Raw genomic sequence first — 25,261 nt, forward strand, 5'->3', positions numbered from 1 at the left:
ACCCATCCACAGACCCTCACTGCCCACAGACCTCCACCCACTCCACCCCTGGCGGCCCTCTCACCCACCTCACACCCCCACCATCCCCAACCTCCCGGCTCCCCGCCCCCAGCTCCCCATCCCCACCTGTCTGATAAGTACTTTAAGGCCATTTGCCACAGAGTAGCAGGTGCGCGGGTGAGGCAGAAAGCCCCCTCCCCACACACAAGCCTTGACTCAGATCAAATGCCGTCCACACCTCCATCCTCCCCGAAGATCCCTCAGCCGACCTCTAAGATGCACAGATAAGAACCACCGCCAGGATGCCCGGCAACGCCACGAGCCAAAGAGCCAGTCAGAAATTAACGGGGGACGTCACTGGTGACCCAGTGGTTAAGACTACGCTTCAAATGCAGGGGGTGCAGGTTCGATTCCTGGTTGGGGAACTGAGATCCCACATGCAGCAAGAAAAGAAAGAAATGGGTGTCAGACTCCTCAGTTTGACATGGTGCTTTCCCTCAGGACCATCAAAGAGGGTGACAAGACTTGTCTGGGGAACCCTGTCCTCCCCTCAGGAGCACGCTGTGGGGACTGCTGTCGTCCACACTCCAGGTCCTTCCTGTTCAGAGTGTGGTCCGGGGAGGGCGCACAGGAGCCTGACTCTGCGGACTCTGCAGACTCTGAGGCTGAACCCAGACCGTCTGGGTCACAATCTGCAAGACTCTAGGTGACTCGTTGTCGTGCTCCCTGAAGTCTGAGATGTGTGCCTGCAGGTCCTTGCAGTTGAGCTTGGAATCACCTGGGGACTTTAAGCTGTGCTGATACCTGGGTCCCACGCCCAGGTCTGGATTTCACTGGCTTGAAGTTTGGCCTGATGCAGAGTTTTTTGTTTTTTTAATTTGACTTATTTCTGTATTTGTTTATTTTTGGCTACACTGGGTCTTTGTTGCTTTGCACAGGCTTCCTTTAGCTGTGACAAGCAGCGGCTACTCTTCGTTGCAGTGTGCAGGCTTCTCATCGCGGTGGTTTCTCTTGTTACAGAGCACAGGATCTAGGTGCGCTGGCTTCATTGATTGCCACACGTGAGCTCAGTAGTTGTAGCAGGCAGACTCGGTAGTTGTGGCACATGGGCTTAGTTGCTCCATAGCATGTGGGATGTGGGGTCATCCCGGACCAGAGATTGAACCCGTGTCCCCTGCATTGGCAGGCAGATTCTTATCCACTGCACCACCAGGGAAGTCCTGGATGTGAAGAGTTTGTTATGCTCTTCAGGTGATTTTAATGTGCAGAGAAGTTTGGGGAATCGCGGTTCTCAGTCTTATTGATGGACCCCTAAGCTGTGTTATTGCTTGTGTTTGTTAGTCGAACTTGGTGAGAGGAAGGACATAAGTTTGGGTGGCCCTGCCCGGTGCATGGATGGGTGCACAGCAGACAGGGTCTGGGATATCACCTTGGAAATGTGCAGGGAAGCAGTGAAGACCTTGGACCCACCTCAGGGAGGCCCAGGGGAGCAAGGCAGCATCCTAGAGTCCCAGAGCTGACTGGTTGAACACTTCCTTCCCTGGCATTCAGAGGTGCTACCTCCACCCCTCGGTCCTCTAAACAAAACCTTGGCTAGGTGCTGATCGGTAAGCCCACCTCTGCTCCACTCTTGCTTTGCTGGCTGTTGGCTCAGGACTCCAGCCAACCAACCCTGAATCCAAGAAAGTTAAATCCACCAAAGCTAGACGTGTTAACCTAGGGGTCCCCAGCCTGCGGGATCTAATGCCTGATGGTCTGAGATGCAGCTGATGTGATAATAATAGAAGCAAAGAGCACAATAAATGTAATGCGCTTGAATCATTCTGAAACCATCCCTCCTCCCCTGCCCCCGCCCGTGGAAAAATTGTCTTCCATGAAACCAGTCGCTGGTGCCAGAGAGGTTGGGGCCCGCTGTGTTAATGCACTGGGACCTCGTCCTCTTGTGCGATGAACACACACTGGGAGGCCGCTCAGCTTCATGGAGAGCAACGGACTCCAGGCGGGCAGCGTCTGAGCCCCAGCCTGCCACCCATCAGCTGTGCTGCCTCACACTCACCCAGCAGCCTCTCGGCCCTCAGTTTCCTCATCTGTAAACTGGGCACAATAGTACTTCCTGGCTTCAGGGAGTGTTCAGGTTGAGTGGGATGAAGGGCACAGAGCTGCAGGCCGGGCCTAGCCCTGTGGGCACCAGAGAGAGTTGGAGTGGCTGAGGGCTCAGCGTCACTTGGCGTGGCCCCAGGGGTTTCGGGAACACCAGTCTCGGTCCCCAGCAACACACCCTGAACCTCTGGGGCCCAGGGCCAAAGGCACATACCTTTCTTCTCCTCTGCCAGACACACGGGCTCAATTGCCATCGCCCACGTGTGTGTTTGGTGGCTTCGGGGAGACCTGTGCTCCCAGCGTGGGGGACTCCCCAGCCTTCTGGGGCTCATCAAGCAGAAGCTGGCCACGGTTGGTGCCACGCTTCCCACTGCATGGGCCCACTCACAACCGAGCAGCTGTCACTGTCACGGTTATTTTTATTCCTCCCTCTGGGAGCCCAGAATCAAAAGGAAACGTTAGCTCTGCAGCCTCGTTACCAAGAGCAGAGGAACGGGGTGGGGTGGGCGGGTTTAGATCTTCTCAGCCAGGGCCCCACAGGCTCAGAGTCACAGCATCTCAGAGGGCAGGGCCCCCGGAGGCTGTCTCGTACGACTCTTCATCTTAGACATGGGGAGACAGACCATCTGCGGCCCTGGACTTCCCCAGCTGTGAGTGGGGCTGGGCTGGATCCTAGTTTTGCCTCTGGGGTCGGGAGGTCATTCCCCTGCCTCCTATGATGGCTGCAGCCAGGGAGGAATTAGGGTAGTGCTCCAGAGACCTCACCCCCTAGCCAGTGTTTCGGTGGGAAATGCAGAGTCTTGGGCCCCAGTGCCTGACTCAGGAGCTGGGGTGGACCTAGGGATCTGCATCCTAGGCAAGCTCGTCTGATCAAAGTTTGGAATCACTGGTGTGGACTCTCCCCCTTGGTCCCAAAGCCCCAGACCTGATGCTCCTCGCTCCTCTTGGGCATCAAAATGCCAACTCAAAATCACAGAAGGCACTACCTGTGTGGCACACTGCCAAGAGTAGGTCCCAGGGGAAGCGGACAGAGGCAGGGTCCTGTCACGGATGAGTACATGCACCCTGGGTCCAGGCAGCCTGGGATCGAATCCCACATCTGCCACTTCTAGTTGTGGGTCCTTTTATTCATTTATTTTTTTAGGTCTTTATTGAATTTGTTACAGTATTGCCTCTGTTGTTAATATTCTGGTTTTGTGGCAGAGAGACATATGGGAATCTTAGCTCCCTGACCAGGGACGGAACCTGCACCCCTGCATTGGAAGGCGAACTCTTAACCACTAGACCACCAGGGAGGCCCCTAGTTGTGGGTCCTTGACACGTTTCTTCACCCGCTGGTGCCTCTGTTTCCTCACCTGTAGGTTGAGGAAGTGAAGCTTCCCTCCTTAGGTGTTGTGAGGATTCGATGAGTTAGTACAAATAAAGTGCTTAGGCTGGTATCTAGCACATAGTAAAGTCCATAGAAATGTCACTGTTTATGCCCACTTTACCAGCTGGGTAAATTATGCAGAGAGAAGTTAAGAGACTGTCCTAAGGTCACATAGCCATTATACAGCAGAGTTGGTTGGGGCTTCAGTCCTTGTCCTACACAATAGCTGCCTTGGTGTCCACAGCCTCCCCAGCCCTGCCAGCCATCTGCAGCTCTGGTGGTGGGTTACAGATTGGCCAGGAAAAACACTTCCATTCCCGCCCCTCCAACCCCTCATTGCACATCTCGGGTTAGGCTTGGTTACCAGTTCTTTTAGCCCCAGATGGAGCCACCTTTGCCCCAAAATTCCATCACTGGGACAGAGGCTGCTGCCACCCTCAATCTCGAAACCTCAATTTTTGTTATGGCAATACCCACTTATACTCAATTGAAAGCTTACTTTCAATTTCTGATAGAAACTGCACTTCAAACCTCTGGATTTTGGCCTAAGAGCGTGCTTTCAAGCATCAGCTCTTCTGGTCCTGGTGCCACTTTCTTGTCTGGGAAAGAAAGCGGAGTTAAGAACTTCCCTGGTGGTCCAGTGGGTAAGACTCCATGCTTCCAATGCAGGGGGCGTGGGTTCGATCCCTGGTTGGGGAACTAAGATCCCACATGCCACATAGTGCAGCCAAACGGAAAGTAAAGTCCAGATGTCCTTAAACCGAATCTCTGCCTCAAGCCTTCTGGTGTTTGGAAAAGACCTCACAGCGCCCCTCTATCCCACTGCCCACCACCCCATAGTCTTTCTCTGACTTCATTCTCATCTGAGTGGTTCCGCTGGAACTGGGAAGTTTAGTCTAGCATCTGGCTGGTGCCCACCTTCAGAAATGGCCCCGAAGTACCTCTCTGGTTGTCCCGAGGCCTTAGGAACAGAGAGGGGCCATTCAAGCCTGCAGAGGGCCTGGCAGGCACCTTGCCCGCTCTTTCCGCCGCCCACCCCTCTCCCTCTTGGTGGCTCCATTACAGCTCCTTTGCTCTTCTTTCATCCCCGCTGGGATAGAATCTGCCCTGAGCGGTCAGGGCCCGGCCAGCTCTCAGGGCCCATTCTAATGAAGGTAACTGAATGCTCAGGCGGCTGAAACCAGCCCTTTGCAAAGCAGCCAGGGGAGGGCTGCCCTCAAGGGCAGAGTGTGCCAGCTCTTGTTTGCCTCAGCCTGGCATTCGAGACAGGCTGGGCCCTGCCGTGCAGACAGAGGGGCCCAGGAAGGGGAAGGGGCCGGAGAGCAGGTTTATTTGGGGTGAACTGGGCTGGTTCATGGCAGTTTACTCGCAGTGCTTCCAGAAGTTGGAAAGGCAAACAGTGGATTTGGGTCACAAGGCGGCGGATGAAGGAGATGGTTGGATTAACTAGGATTCTGCTGCCAAATGCAGGGGCCCATGGCTCTGGACTTGGGACCCTTCTGATCAGAGCTTCTTCTTCGCTCCTTTCTTTCCTCCTTCCCTTCCTCCCTCTGCTCAGATCCTATAGGTGCCAAGGTGCCCTTGGGCAGACATGTGTAACTACTGTCCAAGGCTTCGTATCTTAGACTCGAGAGGTCTGCAGAAGAGTGGAAGGGCTTGGGAGGCAGGCCTGCATCCAGATGCTGGCTCTTAATGTCCTTGGGAAGGTTATGTAATGGTTTTGAGCCTCAGTTTTCTCATCTGTGAAATGGGAAGAGTAGTGCCTCTGCACTGGAGCATCCAGATTTTGTGGGGCCTGAAGCTCTTAGAATGCATGGAGTCATCCTTAGGGATCTTGATGTAGCTTCCTTGTGCAAATTTTACAAAGCATGTGACCGCCTGAACACACTGGCAGAGCCCCTCCTGAGCACGTGACATTTAAGCTTTATTAGCTTCCCGTGTACACATCTACCTGGTAGGACTGTGAAGGATCAAGTGAGCTAATATGTATAGAGCTCCTAGAACAGTGCCTGGCACAGAGTGAGGCCCTCGTAAGTGTTAACTTTTAATCTTACTGGCTCTCAGGGTTGTCATGAGCATTAGGTGTGCAGTGTTAATGCCTGCAGCCAAGTGTGGACTTGGTGCTGAAGATATGCTCATTAGCTCACCTAACAGTGCTCATGATGGGCTGGGGGCTGTGTTGAGGTCTGGGGTCAAAACACTTCCAGTCTGGGAGAAGTAACCAAGACATCAGTTAATCATGTGCATGAGTGTGTGCTCAGTCTCTTCAGTCATGTCCGACTCTTTGCAACCCCATGGACTGTAGCCCCCACTCTCCTCTGTCTGTGGGGTTCTCCAGACAAGAATACTGGAGTGGGTTACCATGCCTTCCTCCAGGGAATCTTCCCAACCCCAGGGATGAAACCTGTGTCTCTTATGTCTCCTACATTGGCAGGCAGGTTCTTTACCCGCTAGTGCTGCCTGGGAAGCCCCAGTTAATCATGCAAATAGGCAATTCCAAATGGGATGGTGACGGTATGAGAAGCTGAAGGTGTGTCGGGTCATCTCTGAGTGAGTGAAAGTTGCTCAGTCGTGTCCGACTCTTTGCAACCCCATGGACTATACAGTTCGTGGAATTCTCCAGGCCAGAATACTGGAGTGGGTAGCCTTTCCCTTCTCCAGGAGATCTTCCCCACCCAGGGATCGAGCCCAGGTCTCCCGCATTGCAGGCAGATTCTTTACCAGCTGAGCCACAAGAGTGATCTTTAGGGGAAATAAAAATGAAATCATTTGACTTGGAATGTAAAGAAAGTTCTCTCTTGAGACGTGAAAAGAAGGAAAGAATTCTTATTACTCTAATTTATGCATGTCCATCTGGAAGGCAGACTGGCACAGTGACCAAGGTCCAGCTAGAAGCTAAACAAAGGTTATCTTGTTCGATCTCCTTGAAAACTCTGAGATGAGAGAATGGAGCTCAAGTGGGAGAGGTCTTCCTTAGCTGATATATATGTACTCGGTGGTAGAGCTGGGATTCAAACCTCTACCATCCCAGCTCTTTCAGCTATACCACGTGGTTGACATAGAGGCACAGATGCCCTTTTAGGCTCATGTGACCTCATGACCTTCTCAGAGGTCATACTACCACTACTACCAAAGCAGCTGTGACCTCCCTGTGATATCAGACTCCAAGAGCAGTCAGTCTCCCAGACTTGGAAAGCCTTCCTGACGTTCTCATACACCTGCGTCATCAGTACAACTCCACAAACCCAGTTCCCATGGCCAGCCCTGTCCTGGCTTTCTGGTCTACCCACTGGGTGTATCTATTCCTGCAGGGGCCACTGATGGCTCTGTTACTTGTTACCTTGGAGGCCTGGAGGTGCTCACAGTGTGAGGCAGAAGATGCACTCAAACCGTTAAGACAAAGCTCAGAGTTCAAAAAACAAGCAGGGAAGGAGAAGCCCCAAGTATTGGGTTCAGAAAACCACAGTAGGGGAATAAACTTCTCCCTAGGATTGACAGGTGTGGCAGAAGTGGGAGATGGATGAAACATAGCTCTCATGATCCACTGGAAGGAACCAGGTAGGCTGGAGTGGGGTAGGATGGGGACTAGCACTCCTTAAGCACCTAGAGTGAGCCACCCACTGTTAGGTGCTCAATACCTTTTTGTTGTTGTTGTTGTTGTTGTTGAAGTTTTGTTGACTTATTTGGTTGTGCCGGGTCTTACGGGAGATCTTGCGTCTTGCATCTTTGTTGCAGTATGCAGGATCTTTAGTTGTGGTATGTGAACTCTTTAGTTGCAGCATGTGGGATCTGGTTCCCTGACCAAGGATCAAACCTGGGCCCCTGCACTGGGCGCATGGAGTCTTAGCCACTGGATCACCAGGGAAGTCCCTCCCCTGCCCTCTTCTGGAGACAACTCTGTAGGGCTATACCAGCTCCAGAGCACCTGCAGGGTCAGGTGAGGCCTCGTTACAACTGCCTTACTATTCACCTCCCCCTCTGCTCCATCCTGCTTCCCTCGTGCCCTCTCTGGGTCGACCCCTAAGACGCCCCTCAGTAAACTTCCTCCATGGACAGTGGGGACCTCGGGGGAGAGGTCCAAGCTGGACATAAACCTTTGGGAGCCCCAGGAAAAGGAGAAGTCAGTCCTGGGGAGGAAACCAGGAAGGCAGGCATGCTAGAAGCCAGGCTGAGAAGGTGAAAGAGGCAGGTCCCACCGGGTCAAGTGCTGCGGTGAGGTGAGGACCCACGTGGCTCTGGTTTATTCATTTCCGCCCTGCGGAGCTTCAGGAGGGATTTTCAAAGCCAGGGCATAGTCTGGTATGGAGATAAAGACATTTCAAAGGGGACACTGATAATGCAGGAAGTGTCTGAGGTTGGGGGTGGTTGCAGGGACAAAGAACCTTCAAGGGAGGAGGTCTAGGATCCGAAGAGAAGAGTCTCTCTGTGAACCAGGCATTGTGGCAGATCTAAGGCGTGAGACCAGCACAAATGGGTGTGCAGACCTGTGGAGGGATCAGGAGTAGGGTCTCTTCTGGTTGCTCCTATTAGGTGATCATCAGCTTCAGGTGACCAAGGGGGAAGCAATGCTGCATGGAAAGGAGGAGACTCGACTTGGCCTGAGAGCTCCCAGCTGGCCAGTGGTGAAGGTGTGATTCAAACCCAGCCCCAAACTGACTTGAAACCCTGGCCTCTGGGCTTTCTGAGCTGGAGAAAGTGCAAGGAATGACATTGCAAGCAGAGGGAGCAACAAAGGTATCGATTACCTGTTCAGCAGGTAACAGAGGTAGTAACACTACAGGTAGGTGTGGCGCTATCACTGTTCTACGCACCGTTAGTGGTCAGATGCATTAGCCACCGTGCCGCTGGCCCACACCTCTAAGTGTTCTTCGCGAGTTATTTCACTCAACACTCACCTCCCTCCCCATCCCTCGGTCACCCTATAGCACAGACACAGTCCATCCTCATATCTTACAGATTCCATAACTGCAGATTTGCTTACTTGCTAAAATGTATTTGTAATCCCCAAATCAATCAGTTCAGTTCAGTTCAGTCTCTCAGTCGTGTCCGACTCTTTGCGACCCTATGAATTGCAGCACGCCAGGCTTCTCTGTCCATCACCAACTCCCGGAGTCTACCCAAACCCATGTCCATCGAGTCGGTGGTGCCATCCAACCATCTCATCCTCTGTCGTCCCCTTCTCCTCCCGCCCCCAATCCTACCCAGCATTAGGGTCTTTTCCAATGAGTCAACCCTTCGAATGAGGTGGCCAAAGTATTGGAGTTTCAGCTTCAACATCAGACCTTCCATTGAACACCCAGGATTGATCTTTTTAGGATGGATTGATTGGATCTCCTTGCAGTCCAAGGGACTCTCAAGACTCTTCTCCAACACCACAGTTCAAAAGCATCAATTCTTCGGCACTCAGCTTTCTTCACCGTCCAACTCTCATATCCATACATGACCACTGGAAAAACCATAGCCTTGACTAGACGGACTTTTGTTGGCAAAGTAATGTCTCTGCTTTTCAATATGCTATCTAGGTTGGCCATAACCTTCCTTCCAAGGAGTAAGTGTCTTTTAATTTCATGGCTGCGGTCACCATCAGCAGTGATTCTGGAGCCCAAAAAAATAAAGTCTGACACTGTTTTCACTGTTTCCCCATCTATTTCCCATGAAGTGATGGGACCAGATGCCATGATCTTAGTTTTCTGAACGTTGAGCTTTAAGCCAACTTTTTCACTCTCCTCTTTCAACTTCATCAAGAGGCTCTTTAGTTCTTCTTCACTCTCTGCCATAAGGGTGGTGTCATCCACATATCTGAGGTTATTGATATTTCTCCCGGCAATCTTGATTCCAGCTTGTGTTTCTTCCAGCCCAGCATTTCTCATGATGTACTCTGCATATAAGTTAAATAAGCAGGGTGACAATATACAGCCTTGACGTACTCCTTTTCCTATTTGGAACCAGTCTGTTGTTCCATGTCCAATTCTAACTGTTGCTTCCTGACCTGCATACAGGTTTCTCAAGAGACAGGTCAGATGGTCTGGTATTTCCATCTCTTTCAGAATTTTCCACAGTTTATTGTGATCCACACAGTCAAAGGCTTTGGCATAATCAATACCCAAATCAATACCCACAGCATTTTCGTGCTCATCGCAGACATGCTCAGAGATGACAGTTTGAGTTGCCCAACTGAGGTCTTCACTTTCATCTCATTCTGCGAACAAGTGTCCCTTCAACAGTGTTTTTCATGCCATGTTGTTGCATTTTTGTTCTTTTTTTTTTTTTGCGGGGGGGGCCAGCTTTTGCTGTTTAAAAATGACCCTCACGTGTAGGACTGAAGTGCTCCTCATGTTTCCGAGTGTGGGAAGGCTGTGATATGCCTCGTGGAGAAAATGCGTGGTGCACAAGCTTTGTTCAAGCATGAATTATAGGTGGCACTAGTGGTAAAGAACCCACCTGCCAATGCAGGAGACATAAGAGATGAGGGTTCGATCCCTGGGTCGGGAAGATCCCCTGGAGGAGGGCACGGCAACTCACTCCGGTATTCTTGCCTGGAGAATCCCCATGGACAGAAGAGCCTGGCGGGCTATAGTCCATGGGGTAGCAAAGAGTCGGACACAACTGAACGACTTAGCACTCACGCATACAGGGCTGTGAGTTCAGTGTTAATGAATCAACACCATCCATCAAATAACACATCTTTAAACATGCAGAAAACCAGGTCAGGTATTGATTGGTTAACGAAAATGTGATCAGGGACTGGCAGGAATCGACTTGAACACTAGCTGTTGGCTTGAAGCAGAGCTGGGGCTTGAACCTGGCTGGCCAGCTGTGAATGTGGCCCTGTGGTCCAGTGAGACGGCAGGGGGCTGGGCCTGGGAAGAAAGGTTTCTTTTTCCGGGCCCCCGGGAGCAGCCCCTCTCTCCCTCCCCTGAGAGGGCCTCCTCTGCGCCGGGCCCCTCCCGTGTCTGTACCTGGACACAGCAGCCTCTTCAGTCCGCCTGCCCAGGCTGCGGTTTTCCCCTAAGTGGGAAAAACACTGGCTCAGTGTCCCGGGGCCAGGGCCTTTGGTTTCCCGTTGCCGAGCCTGGCCCTGGAAGAGAAGCCACAAACGAGGTGTGTGTGTCTGAGAGGGAGGCCGGCTCCCAGCTCCAGATGAGCCTCTTTGTTCAGGGGCAGCCAGGCCCAGCCTGGGTGGGTCCAAGTGTGCTGTTGGCCCTGGCCTTGCCCCACCCCACCAAGCCTCCCTGCCCACCACCCGCCGTCTCCTAGCCCCGCTCCAGGCCTCTCATCCTGCAGAACCCGCAGCCCTACTTTTGTCATTTACCGCCCAGCTTGTTTGTTGTGGGTTTGGGGTGTTTTCTCATCTCCAGATAATGGAGGAGACAATTGTGGGGGACTGTGTTCTCCAAGTGGAATTACAAGCCCTTGAGGATATGTCCTTCTGCCCTGAAAACAAAGATGTAAGGTGAGGTTCATCCACTCCCAGGCTTGTCTCAAAGTCATGTTCCTCTCAGGGGCTGCTGAATTCCTGAGATGAATGGCCTCCAGCCTAGAGCGTCCCTGGGGCATGTCTGAATTGCTGCTGAGAGCAGGGGTGCAAGAAGGACTCACAGGGCTGTGAGGAGGGTTCAGAAGGCCTGGGCCCCACCTTGTTGGAGAGCAGCTGTTCTGGGCAGGCTGCCTCCAGAACGACTATGGGGAGGGTTGGGGTGGGTGACCCAGGAGAGAGGGCAGCTCGGACGCTAAGCTGTGGGGCTGAGAAAGGAGCCTGGGGTTGGAGTGAAAAGAGCTGGCACAGAACCCCATCGTATACAGAAACCGCAGCTCAAGGACACAGCAGCCCAGGCAGTGTTTGGACCCCAGCATCTCGAGAGGAGGGCCACTCTGGGGATTCATACACACAGCTCACACGAGTGTGCACACATGCTAATGCCTGGCAGGGAACCCCCCTGCCTTAGCGTTCAGCCCTGGGTGTCCAGCTCTGGCACCAGTGAGCCCTGGACTCTGGGTCCCCTTATATTTCCAGGTGGCTGGCCTGTGGTTTCTGCTCAGTGAATGTTTGAATAACTAGTGACTGGATGAATAAATGATCTTGGTTCCACTGTGATTGCTTTGAGGAAGTGACGTTACAAATCTGAGCCTCCTTTTTATTTGGTGCACAGTCTCTGGAGCCAGCTCCCTGGGTTTGAATTCTGGCTCTCCATTTATAGGCTTTATGTCTTTCAGTAACCTCGTTAACCCTCAGTTTCCCCATCTGTAGAATGGGGATAATACCTGCCTCACTGGATTGTTGTGAAAGTTAAATGAGTGAATATCATGTGAAGCACTTAGAACAGAGCCTGGTGCATAAGTGTTTGTAGGTGTTTGCTATTCTTATCTTTAAAATGAAGACACTAACATCGTGTTATTGTGTATGTTTGTGTGTCTGAGTGTGAGCGTGCCAGGAGCCTGGTGCATTGTTTTCCCAAATATGTTCCTTACAACACCGAGTCCTTTTGTTGTTAGTTCAGTAAGAAGGGGTTCTGTCCAAAGCTGGACAGCCTTAAGAAACCCCCAGGCTCTCTCCCCTGACATGCTCTGTGACATCTCCAAGGAGGAGCCAAGAGTTTTGCCTGCTGATTCAACCACAAAGCCCTTTTTATGCTTTCAGAGTGCAATGGGGGCTCTGCAAAATACATTTTTGAAAGCAAAAAATATTTCTTCCCTCTCTCTCTCCCTGGAGTCCTGGCCCCATCCTTCTTCTCTCATCCAGTAGCACCCAGGGAAAAATCAGGGCTCATCTCCTTGGGCTTGTCTCTGGGGCAGGAGGCAGCAGCCAAGTTCCCACCAGAAGGGTGGCCAGCTCTCCACTCGCATGTGGTCAGCCAGGCAGGGAGGATGATATCTCACCTTCAAGGGCAGGATGCTCCCCAGGACATCTCACGAGGTGCATGGGGACACATCACAGAAGCCAGGTAAGAGCTGCAACTGATTAAAGTAATGCTGAGTTGGACAATGGACGCCGCCCCAAGACTGATGGAGAAGGGCAGGAGACCTGACTTCTTCACAGTCTTTTATCATCCTTATTAATTAGTTTCTGCTGATTTCAGACCATTCAGTTGCTGCCAATTAACTGGTTTTGCAGTAAGAGAGGCAACTGGGAGTCCTGGACATGGGCCCACAGATCTGAGTGTGCATCTTGGTTCTGCCACCCTGGCTATAGCACTAACCCTTTCAAGCCTCAGTTTCCTCATCTGTAATCTAGGTGCAGTATATCTGTCATATAAGATGATTGAAGTAAAATAAATGAGAAGAAATGACTGGCATACAGTAGATCTCCAATAGTTAGCTATTGTTGTTCAATCGCTCAGTTGTGTCCAACTCTGCAACCCCATGGACTGCAGCACACCAGGCCTCCCTGTCCATCGCCAACTCCCAGAGTTTACTCAAACTCATGTCCATTGAGTTGGTGATGCCATCCAGACATCTCATGCTCTGTCGTCCCCTTCTCCTCCTGCCCTCAATCTTTCCCAGCATCAGTATCTTTTCCAAGGAGTCAGTTCTTTGCATAATGTGGCCAAAGTATTGGACCTTCAGCTTCAGGATCAGTCTTTCCAATGAATATTCAGGGTTCATTTCCTTTAGGATGGACTGGTTGGATCTCCTTGCAGTCCAAGGGACTCTCAAGAGTCTTCTCCAACACCACAGTTCAAAAACATCAATTCTTCAGTGCTCAGCCTTCTTTATCGTCCAACTCTCACATCTGTACATGACTACTAGCTGCTATTAATAATAAGCTGCAGGGGAAGTGGTCTCTCTCTGGTTGCAGAGCCCCTGGCCAAGGCACTCACTAGGGCAGAGGGTATCTCTTCAGAGCTCAGAGCTGACACAATCTAGGAGGAGGGCAGCTGGATCTTGGAAAAGGTCCTTCTCATTTCCTTGTTTCTCTCTTTTCAAATTCCATCTCAGGAACTTCAGAAGAGATGCCAGGCCCCACCTAAAGAAATAGCTTAAGGGAAAGACATAAGCAGGGAGCCCTGTGAGGGGCCGAAGGCAGGACCTTGCGGAATATCCAGGGAAAGCTGTTTTTCACCCAGACGGCAAGATAAAGTCGGGACAGCGGGCGGGGGCCCAGCTGCTCTTCCCTGAAGCAAAAGTCAGTGTCTAACTCCAGGGTGAAAATAGCCCCCTACCCCCAAAGTCTCTGTCCTGCTTTGGTTTCCTTCATTTCCTTCATAGTATATGTCACGTACATCATCCATTCATTGATTTTTGTCTGACTCTCCCCACCTGAAAGCAGGGGCCACAGAAACTGAGACTGTTCATTACAGCTGTGTCTCCAGCACGAGGAAAAGGGTCTGGCTCATAGAAGATGTGTGAGTGAATGAAGGAATGAATGAATGAACTAATGGCACCTGCACCTGCAATCGCTCCAACTCCCACTGTAGTCACAAGCCTTTGGCAAAGTAGTTCCCAAACCTTGCTACATTGCAGTCACCTAGGGCATCTTTAAAAACAGCTGACGCCTGGCTCCCACCCAAGCCGTTGGGATTTCATTGCTATCTGATATAACCTGGGCATTGACTTTTTTTTTTAATTAAAATTTTTTTTTGGCTGTGCTGGGTCTTTATTGCTATGTGTGGGCTTTCTCTAGTTGCAGCGAGTGGGGCTACTCTCATTGGGGTGCACAGGCTTCTCACTGTAGGGGCTTCTCTTGTTGCCAAGCACAGGCTGTAGGTGCACTGATTGCAGCACACCGGGTTAGTGGTTGCAGCATGCAGGCTCTTGAGCGCGGGATCAGTAGCTCCAAGCCATGTGGAATCTTCCTGGACCAGGAATCCAACCTATGTCTCCTGCATTGGCAGGCAGATTCTTATCCACTGTGGCACCAGGGAAATCTTGGGCATTGACTTTTTTAAGCTCCCAAGTGAGTCCAGTGCGCAGTACAATTTTGGAACTATGGCTTTACTATCCTCTCCTAAAAATCAGAGACGTGGGCTGCCGGGTCTGGGAGGAGGTAGGGAGGGTCAGGGGAGGCATTTGAAACAGAAGAGAGTTGTTTATGCTCTCAAGGGTTTGCAGTCACCTGACTTTACAGAGAGTAAAGGACAGGGAAGTTTCCCCTCCTTGCCCTCTGCCAGTCCAAGTCAAAGACCTTGTTCTGTTTCCTCCTCACCCGCCACCACCTCCTCTTAGATGATTGGGTGAGTCAGAGGAAAGGCAGGTTCTCTGACCATTTTCCCTGCTTATTGGGTTTGCATGAGTAAGAAAACCCATTGTTTACATGAGCACAGGTTGACAAAAATAGAGCCTAGCCTTCTAACACTCAGCCCATGTCCAGAGTCAGTAGGACCTGGTCCCAGCCTGACTGCATAGATATCAGCCAGGACCGCAGGCCCCGGGGCAGATTGCTAAGGCGTCCAAGCCAAAGAACAGCCACCAGCACTGAGATATTTGCCAATGGAAGGGGGCTCATGTTTCTGGGGCACACACCTGGTCCAAGACCTGCTCCTGGGCTAGGTAGGGTAGAAGTGATGTACTGTCCAAACTGCAGCTCCCAGGGCAAGGGGTGGTCCAGGGTGCCTCCTCCTCCCTGTGCAGCACAGACCCCTGGACAGGCCCTTGCTGGCACAGTGGGGGAGTGGGAAGGTCTTTCCCTTGGGGTTAAGAGGCCTCTGTAATCCCATGATCCCGCCTACTTCCTTAGTACCTGTTTCTCTTTCTGAAGCAACTGCTGATGTTATCAAAGGTTGAATTTGTCCCCTGGGATGGAAAGCTGAGACTTTGTTTTGTGTGTGTGTGTGTTTGGCCACACCCTGCAGCATGTGGGATCTTAGTTTCCCCAACGCAGGATCGAACCTGTGCCCCCTGCAATGGAAGAACAGAGGCTTAGCCACTGGACCACCAGGGGAGTCCCAGAAAGCTGAGACTTGTTTAATACTTGGGGTGATGCTTTCTGACTTTGCAATCAAGAGAAGACAAGTGCTTGGGGGTGAAGTCTGAGCCAGCAACATGCAGGGCTTTTTTCCACACAGAGAGCAGTGGCTGGTGATACAGTGTTTGGACAGAAATAGAGTCCAATGTGTGACCAGGTTTGACCAGTTTGACAGTCCTGGTTGATGACTGATATTCGTCTTGGGGAGCCCTAGACAGAGAGTCAGGAGCCAGGCGCTAATCCTGCTGTGAACTGTGAGAGGAGAAGCCATTTCCCACCTCTGGGCTTGTCTCCTTGCTTGGAAATGAGTGGTTTCACTAGACTAGTGATTTGAAACACCTTCTAAGCCATGGAACACCTTGTCCGTGTGAAATTTCATGTGGACGCCTACATGGAAAGCAGATAGAAGTGGAGGTGTTCCTATTGCTTATGTAGAGCACACCCTCACCCCGCTTTTGCAAGGTCTCCATAGAACCCTGAGGGTTTCAAGGAACCCAGCTTGAGAACCACTGGACCTGATGCTCACCCCCTGCCCAACTCTGGTATTATTCATGTTGTTGTCTCTGTTTGTTCATTTGGCTCATGTTGGTTGGCATCAGTTGTTTGACTAACGTTAACACCTGCTAATGTTCAGAGAGCTCTTTTCCTGTTTTTGTTTTTTTAATAATATTTATGGGCTTGTAGGATCTCAGTTCCCCGGCCAGGGATTGAACCCTCACCCCTTGCATTGGAAGGTGGATTCTTTTCTTTTAAAAAAACATAATCATGCTCATTTGTTTTTATTTTGTTTTTTTATGTTTATTTATTAATTTATTTTTGGCTGTGCTGGGTCTGCCTGGCTGTGTGGGCTTTTCCCTAGTTGCAGTGTGTTGGGTCTACCTTCTAATTTGAGGGCTTCTCATTGTGGTGGCTTCTCTTGTTGTGGAGCATAGGCTCTAGGAACACAGACTTCAGTAGTTGTGGTTCTTGGGCTCAATAGTTTCGGCTCCTGGGCTCTAGAGCACAGGCGAAGTGGTCATGGCGCTCGGGCATAGTTGCTCCATGGCATGTGGGATCTTCTTGGATCAGGGATCCAGCCTGTGTCTCCTGCATTGGCAGGCGGATCCTTTACCACTGAGCCACCAGGGAAACCCCTGGAAGGTGGATTCTTAACCACTGCACCATGATGATGCCCTACCTGCTTAGCCTGGCCTCCCACATGGCCCCAAACATGTACAAAATGTTGCCTCTTCACACCCTCTGATGTTGAGCTAACTCCTGCACAGTGACAGCAGAAGGAAAGTTAACAGGGGTAGATAGCCATGGTACAGAGAGAACTCACTAATCTCTTCCCTCACCTGGATCACCCAGGTGATAATGTGTTTTCCGCCCCCATCAGCTTCTGGAGGACCATTAACTCCTGCTTGTCAACATTCCATCTGCTTCTCTCTGGCTTTGGCATTCAGCATCATGGGAGTATGCTCCTATCGACAGTGGCAGAATCAGTTTCATGACATAAGAAGAATCCATTAGAGTGACTTGCAGTCTGAAAATTACTCCTGGGTATGTTCTCTGGGGGAGGGCTTCTGTTTTTAATGAGAGTGTTATTTCTCCTGAAGAGACAAGTCAGACCCCTTAGGAGACTCACAGCACCGGGGAAGCACTGTGAAGTCATCACCTCCCTGCCGCTCCCCACCTCGGGCTTGTCTGACCCCATCCCTAGGAAAGAGAGGGTTCTGGCACTGGCCGTCAGGACCCCATCCCTACTCATCTGATATCTCTCCGTGTGACTTTGGACAAATTCCTAGCCTTCTCTGAGCCTCTGTCTTCTCATCCATAACATGGGGGATGAGTGTTTTATTTTATAGTGTTTATTTAATTTATTTATTTGGCTGCACCAGGTCTTAGTTGTGACCCACAGGATCTTCGACCTTTGTTGAGGTATGCGCAATCTTTAACTGTGGCCTATGAACTCTTAGTGGCAGCATGTGAGATCTATTAATAGTTCCCTGACCAGGGATGGAAGCCTGGCCCCCGGCATTGGAAGCGGAGTCTTAACCACTGGACCACCAGGGAAGTTCCTATCATTTCATTTAAACCTCACGACTGGAAGAGGAAAGGTCTTGTTCCCACTTAACAGAGGTGGAAACTGAGGCTCTGAATGATTACATGACTTGCCCATGGTACACTGTAGAACTGGCAGGCTTTAATTCAGCTTGTCCAGTGCTAGCATATTGTGATACTCCTCTCTGTCATTCTACTTCTCAGGACAAATACCTGGAGATGCTCCCCACCACACCAGTTTCAGGAAAAATAAAGAGGGATCAGTAGCATCACCCCCTCCACGGAGCTCTGGACCATGTCCATCAGGTTCCCCCTGGTGGGGGCAAGGAGGGGCTTGACAGTCTGACTCTTCACTAACCTTGACTGGGAGAAAGCCAAGATCACCTTGGGTTTCTGCTTCTCTTCCCCTGTTCTGGGTGACCCTGTCATGTGACCTGCCTTCTGGAACCTCATAATCCTTAAGGGGCAACAAGAGACTTGGAAGGAAAGAGGAGAAACTGAGACAGAACCCCAGGATTCAGCACCACCCTAAAACCTCACCTGAGGGAGCCAAGCTAAGGTCTCAGGGTGGAGCTGAAAAGGCAGAGCAGGCCCAGGGTGCGTGGACTCATTCAAGCAGCACACTTTTGATGAATGCCTAAAATCAAGTGTACCCACTAGGTCAGGGTGCAAAACAACCCATGAAGTAGACAGTGCCAGTCCCATTTTACAGATGAACATACTGAGTCTGAGATGTCATAGAACTTGTTGTAAGACTTGCAACTGGCCAAAAGGATTCAAACGGAGGTCTGTCTGATTTCAAAGCCACTGCTCTTTTTCGTACACCACAATGCTCCTGAGTGTTAGGACTGTAGGGGTGGACAGGAAACCAGAGTGAGAAACAGTCTGTGGCCTCCAAATGTAGATCTCAGAACTGCAGCACATAAGCAGGGAGGAGAGGGCCAGTTGTGATAGAGTTGCCACCTACACTGCCCCAGCCTCCTCCCACATGCAACCCTGGCCAGAAGGCTCCCCGCCCTCTAGCTAATGCTGTCCATTTTGGAGAGTCCCCAGCAGGTCTGGGAGCCCCAGTGGAATGCTTTGCCTCCAGAGACAGGCCCTGGTAAACAGAAAGGCAGCTGGAAGATTGTTTACAAGGGAGATATTGGGGAGAGAGGAAGCTGAGAGCAAAGAGCCAAAGATAAGGGGGCTGAAAAGCTGTGTGTGTGTGTGTGTGTGTGTGTGTGTGTGTGTGTGTGTATTGATGTTTGACGAAAGGGCGCTATTTGTGTGTGTGTGTGTGTGTGTGTGTGTGTGTGTATTGATGTTTGACGAAAGGGCGCTACCCATACCAAAGTGCCACCTTGTTGGTCAGTGAGAACTCAGGGATGGCCAAGATAGCTTCACATGGGCTTGAACCAGACAATTAGGAGGATAAGTCTGCTCTGCACCCTCCCCCTGGTTACACAGTGCAACGTCAAGTCAAAGGGAAGCCACACTTGCAAAATTTTGCTGGTTTAGTTTGCCGTTCTTTTAATCCGCAGCATAATGAAGAGTTATGAGGGAGCACATTTTTGACTTATGTTATATTTACTAGGCTCCAACAGAAGGGGTCCTTTCCTTCTTGTTTTTTTTTTTTTTTAGTTCTTGTTGCCGCTTGCTTGGTTCTTTGTATTCTCATACTGGTTAAAAAGACAGCTTTGACTTTACACCAAAAGGTCGGGAAAGTTGTGAGTGGGATTCAGGATGAGAATCAATTTAGGAGTCACTACTCAAGCTGGTGGTGGTGGTGGCAGTTGGGCGGCGACGGCGGCTGTCGAGGCTTGTCGGCAGGTCTCTGTTCGCGTCCGCAAACGTGAACCAGTTAGCAGTGACAGCAAACAGAGTAGCCTGGAGCGGGCAGCGGCGGCCACAGAGCCTGCCTGAGAAGCTCGAGAATTTACAAACTCCGGAATCCTAGGGCCTCGGCCGCCCAAACGCCAGCGGCAGTAACCTGGAGGCGCGGGCTCGGGAGGGCCCAGGCGAGCTCCACCTCCGGAGGCGCCCACTGGGGCCCGGGGAAGGGGGCGTGGCCCGGGCCCGCCGCGCGGCCAATGACCGGCGCCTCCCCCGCCACCTGCCCCTACCTTAGGGGGCGGGGTTACCTGGACCCCGCCCCCTGCGGCTCGGGTTCCCAGGCCGCGCTTCCTTCTCCTCTGGCCCCGCCCCCGGCGCAAGGCCCCGCCCCCTTCGATCCCGGAGCCCGGGCGCCTCGTGATGTCACGGCAGCTTTGATACAAAGAACCCTTCGGCCCACGCGGGTCTCCCGGCAACGGGCGCGGGTGGGGGCGGGGTCGGCATCGTCAACTGGTGCCGAACCCGGCACGCAGTCTCGGCTCGCCGCACCGGGCTGTTCCCAGCGCTCGGCCTGAAGCGTCCCCGTCCGCCCCGCCGACCCGCTCCCGCCCGTTCTCTCCTTTCTGCAGCACACCGACCCGCGCGCGGCCGGACGGGGATGCGCACCCCGCCTGCCGCCGGGGGCCAGGTAAGCGACTACCGGGGGCGGAGGGGTGCTTGGGGCTCCGACGACGCGCACCTTGCCGGGCCCGTGGGCCTGGGACTGGGGAAGTTGCCGGATCACGGAACTTCGCCCGCAGTCCGGGCGCCGGCTCCTTCCCTAGGAGGGTCCGCCCTGGCCGGGGAGGTCTGGTTACCTGCGCCTGGGTGCGTTGGGCCGCAGGGGTGTAAGTCGCCACCCCCGACCCTCTCCGGCTCCCTGGTGCGAGGGTGGGTAGCAGTAGCCCCGGGGTGCGAGGAGAGGCGGCCAGTTCTCTCCTAGGCGCCGTTTCATAAAGTGTTTAGAGGGGGATCTAGTGGGCTGGGAAGGAGGTTTGTTTGCCCGGACTCCTCCCTTGGGACATCCCCCGCCCCCGCGTCCCACCTCGGCTCCCAGGGCGCCTGGCCCTCCGGGGCTAGTGTTGCCCTAGCTCCCTGCCCTTGGCCCTACTGAGTCCCAAAGCGGGCCGTGCACGGGCGAAGTTTTCCCGTAGCTCTCGCAGGCTACACGGACCCTGTTCCCGGGCTTCCCTCATTTTCGAGGGTCTGCTAGACAGGAGGGAGGACCAGCCTGGTTTGGGGTTTGGCCCTGCTCCTTCCCAGCTGAGAGGCTGCGGAGGCTGGACGTGTGCGCAGGCTCCCAGCTCCAAGTTCTCAGGGCCCCAGGAACCCGCAGGTCCGCCCCGGTAGTCGTGGCAGTTGTCATAGCCGCTTCTCTCTGAGGTTTGGGCGGAGCAGACTTGGAGAACTGAGAGCTGCAGGAACCCTAGGCAGCCCCGGACTTTATTTCTTCCCATCCTTGCACACCCTCCAGGGTACGTCTTTCCACATGTCTCCTTCTCCCCTGCTCTCCTACAGATGGCTGGAGGGGACACATCTTTCAGCCTTGAGGGACATGCCAGTGTTCCTTGACTGATTTACAGGCTGCCTCCTCAAAGGAGAGTGAGGGAGCTGGGCTCGGATACTCAGTGTGTGCGACTTGGGTGGCAGCCGCTGGGCTGGTTCCTGGTGATCCACCAAACCTCTGTCCTCCCTTTTTGGAGCCTGGTGCTCATCGCAAGGGCTCCCGGGAAGGGACATCCCCAGGTCCTTTCCCTGGTGAAATGTAGTTACAGTGAGGGCTGGGAGGAGGGTCCCAGCTGGTGCACCTCAGAACCTTGCAGTAGGGTTCTCTTATCTCTCTCTCTCTCCCTGTAACCATCTAGCCCAGCCTTGGTGGAGTCTTAAGAGTCACTGATTTTGACTGGCAAGTCACTGATCTTGCCACCCACTTGCCATCAGCTTACTCCACGACTGTCCCAAGCCTTACCCTGTTGGGCTGGCATTCATGAAATGCTGATTATGTGCCCAGGGGCTATAAAATGTGGACACTTTCCACCCCTCCAGGTATTTGAAGGCTGTTGGGAGGTGGGGGACTGATAACCTGGGTCGAATTGCTCCCTGCCCAACCCTGCCCCGCCCCAGCCCTTAGGTAGGAGTTGATCTGGCTTGTCTCCAAGGTCCCTGTGACTTCACCAAGGCGCCTGTGTCCCCTGTGGGATTCTTAAGTAGCAGGCAGTACAGCTCGGGCAGATGCCAACTGGGGAACAACTCTGTAATTTGGAGACCCTGGCTTTGATGGAGGCAGTGGGGCAGATGACTAAGGCAAGCATGAGATAAGACTGTGCCTAGGGGATGGATAGGACAAGCCAGACCAGGTAAGCAGGCAGGAGGCGTGGTCTTTGCCCCAAGAAGGACCAATAAGAGAGACTGCCTGGAGCCTGTCCCTGGAAAGGACTTTCGTTCAGCTGAGGGCAGAAAGAAGAAATCAGAGTCCCTGGAGCAGCCTGCCCTGTGGAGGCACTAGGCTTCAGCTGAAGAACCGGTTGGTGAATATTCTCCTGTCCTCCACCCTCCCCTCCCTCCTGGCCTCTCTTCAGAGCATTCAGGCCCTTCCCCAAAGCACACTGGCCCCTTCATGGCCTCCTGGCCCCTTCCCCCCCTGCAGGGACCAGCTACCCCACACCCAGGGCTTTCTCTTCAGCTGCTCACCTGGAACTCTCTCAGCTCTCACCTTCCAGCACCCTCCTTATTCCTCCCCAAGGTGGCTAGAAACTTTTTTTTCCTAGGGCTCCAATCCCTCCTCTGAGGTGGCTCTTATGCCAAGGGATATTTCACAGCTGATCCTGCTTTAAGGGGCTTCACAGTTTCACTTTTTATTTATTTTTTTAATAGTTTTATTTATTTATTGGCTGTGCTGGGTCCTTATTGTTGCACAGGCTTTTCCCTAGTTGCACAGAGCAGGGGCTGCCCTCTAGTTGCGGTGCACAGGCTTCTCGGTGTGGTGGCTTCCATTGTTGCAGAGCAGGGGATCTAGAGCACAGGTTCAGTGGTTGTGTGCACAGGCTTTGTGGCTCCGTGGCATGTGGGATCTTCCTGGACCAGGGATCGAACCTACATCTCCTGCATTGGCAGACAGATTCTTTACCACTGAGTCACCAGGGAAGCCCTCACTTTGCCTTTTATATTTTAGGTGTAGATAGAGAAGAGGCACGCAGGTGGAGCAGGTGGAGAAAGGTTCCAAATAAAATAGCAGATGAGCAGTTCTGGGAGGTAGGCACCTCAGGGACTCAGGACCTTGGACAGGGGGCAGGGGGACAGCTTGGGCAGAGGGAGCCCTGTCCCCCCGCCAGCACAAGGCTTATTGCCTTTGGATGAGGAAGCATCTCTGGCATTGTCTGCTGCCTGGCCTTGGCAGTGGGCACAGTGCCTTGGCTCTGCAGGATCCCTGGGGTGGACATTTTCCTCTGTGACTTGACCCAGCAACTGGGCGTTGATGGCATCAAGTCACTGGCCTCTTGAATGAGGAGGACCAAGCAAGGCTTCTACTGCCTGGTCCCGCAGCTGGATAACCTGCTCACGGCCAGCTGAGCACAGGACAGGTGTGTTGATCGGGCAGACCCACCTGGTGTCTGGACATTGTGTGAACGTGTCCCCGGGCTATGGTACACGGTCTCCTCCTCCAGGTGGTTTCCAGGGCGCAGATCCTTCCCCATACCCATTCCCCCAGCCTGCATCAAGCACATTGCCCAGCACAGGCAATTCCTTCATTCAGCAATATTTGAGCATCTAATTTGTGTTAGATTCTGTGCTGGACACAGCAGTGAACCCAGCCAACAGCAACCCCTGCCTTCAGGGAGCACACTGTGACAGCAGAGGACAGGCAAACAGGGAAAACCTGCAGCGTAAGAGGTGCCAGGAGAGAAAGCAGGATCCTGGGGAGTGCGGGGAGAGGTGTTTTTAAACAGAGTGGGTAGGGAAGTCCTCCATGAGAAGGTGGCCTCTGACCACAGAGGCCTGGAGGTAGGACCACAGCTGACGAGGTGCACCCACGGACCTGGAGGGAGGCTGCCGAGATCAGAGAGAGAGAGACCGGGGCAGATGTGCTGTGCCAGGGGACAGCCGGGGTGCCAGGAGGAGAGCAGCCGTGCAGCTGAGAACGCCGCGGGCACAGATGCGTTTCAGTGCTCGGTCCTCATCAGGCCCCTGCTGTCGACGGGTTTGGACATGAAGGCATTCCTGGGGAGCGGTGTGGGTGTGTGGCCGTCTCTGGGTCAGATGAGCCTGTCCGAGTAAATATGGAAACTGTCCTTGTCAGACTGTTGTTTCCGTTCCACAAGTCGATACCAGCAAAACCCACCTGGATGGTGTCCATAAATGCTGTCTAAGCCAGCGGATCACGGCCGGGGCTGTCCCCCTGTCCCCACGGGCCACTGCTGCCAGGGGTGCAGCAGGCGCAGCCCTCAAGACCCGCAGAGAGCTGGCAGCCCACACTCGACCTCGCTCTGGCTGCCCCCCTGCCCCCAGGGCTCAGCTTCCTCGTCTTCCTCTTGCTCCCTGGTCTCCCTTAGCACCATCTTCACTCCGTCTACCCATGGCCAAGTGGCAGCTCACCTGTGTGCCCTGGTCTCCTTGGGAGCCCAGCAGAGGCGCTCACGAACCTAGGCAGCAGCCTCGGGCCCGTCTCTGTATAGCTGAGGGCCCTGATGGTGTGTGTGTGTGAAGTGGAAGGAGAAGCTGGGTATCCAGAAACCAGTGCAACCTCCAAGGGGCACGTAGGGGTCTGGGAGAGGCGGGCTCCCAGTGACCTTGACACAGCTCCTTCTGGCAGACGGTACAATACTGACTTTTCTTACCCTTCTTCTTGACTTCCTTCAAGAAATGGGAAGTTGCCCAACTGTTGGATGTATTTTTAATTGATTAACCTGCTTCGTCTTTTCAGACAAGTGGGTTCTTCCCCAGTAATGTAAACATGATTCAAATAAAAACAAAGCTCTGTAGCAGTTATTATTAATATTTGCAGCTCTGCTCATGGGTATTTTTCTCTTTTAAGGGATCGAAAAGAGGAAGGCCTAATCAGAATGGAAGTGTGGGAGGGTGGGTGGGAGCTCGCTCACCCTTGAGTCATCTTTTATCACCCCCTCCCTCGTGCAGTGCTGCAGGCCTAATTTCCATAAAAAGGGACCACGTGTATTTCATGTAGCCAGTGCTGTCTGCGTTGGACCGGGGATCAGAGAGCAGAGAGGGGTCTTCTGTCAGCACCAGACTTCCGCCTACCTCTTAGGATAGGAGAGACACAGGAGCAACTTTCTTCTTCTTGCTCACCTGTTTGCCTGGGAGAAATACCTGCCTCAAAGCACAAGTGCTCAGGCACCCAATGCCTATTAAAGCAGGAAAAAAAAGTGTTACAGGCAGAAAACATGTGCATCTAGATCCCTGGCTCTGCTGCGTGAAGTGGTTCTCTGGGCAGGCTGCCTCAACTTCCGGGGCTTCCCTGGTGGCTCAGTTGGTAAAGAATCCACCTGCCAGTGCAGGAGACCCAGGTTCGATCCCTGGGTCAGAAAGGTCCCCTGGAGAAGGAAATGGCAACCCACTCCAGTATTCTTGCCTGGGAAATCTCTTGGACAGAGGAACCTGGCAAGCTACAGTCTATGGGGTTGCAAAGAGTCAGAGATGACCTAGTGACTACACCACCAGCCACTATCTCGACTTCCTGAGCCTCAGTTCTCCCACCTGTAGAATGGGTGTGATAATACTATCCACCTCATAGGGTAGTAATGCAGATAAAATGAGCTCCTGTGACCTGCAGTACCCAGAGTGGGTTCTAACTCTTGCTCAGTTGGTGCCTGGTGGATGGTTAGGTAACTAGGGCCAGCATAGTGTGGTCCCTGGGAGCCTGGGCTCTGGAGTCGGGCTCTCTGGGTTCAAGTCCTGGCTCTGCCAGTTGCTGTTTGTGGAATCCTAGGCAACTTATTTAACCTGTCTGTGCCTCAGTTTCCTTGTCTGTGAAAAGA

At 52.8% G+C, this 25,261-nt stretch overlaps 1 protein-coding gene across 4 annotated transcripts in view; it reads left to right on the forward strand.

Moving 5' to 3' along the window:
• The window catches only part of RAB11FIP4 (RAB11 family interacting protein 4), a 112,867-nt gene that overhangs the window by 58,037 nt on the left and 29,569 nt on the right, over positions 1-25,261 (forward strand). For 2 of the 4 annotated variants that reach the window (XM_081579709.1, XM_081579711.1), the window contains exon 1: positions 19,707-19,917. The exons of the other annotated variants lie outside the window; for them this stretch is intronic. In XM_081579709.1, the coding sequence (XP_081435835.1) occupies positions 19,888-19,917 (30 nt within the window). In that variant the 5' untranslated portion in view covers positions 19,707-19,887. Of the gene's footprint in view, positions 1-19,706; positions 19,918-25,261 lie in introns of those variants that run through there. 4 annotated transcript variants of the gene reach the window in all.

This window comes from Giraffa tippelskirchi, chromosome 3 (genome assembly GCF_054371585.1).
Source record: "Giraffa tippelskirchi isolate mGirTip1 chromosome 3, T2T-mGirTip1v1.2.pri, whole genome shotgun sequence".
Classification (NCBI taxonomy): domain Eukaryota; kingdom Metazoa; phylum Chordata; class Mammalia; order Artiodactyla; family Giraffidae; genus Giraffa; species Giraffa tippelskirchi.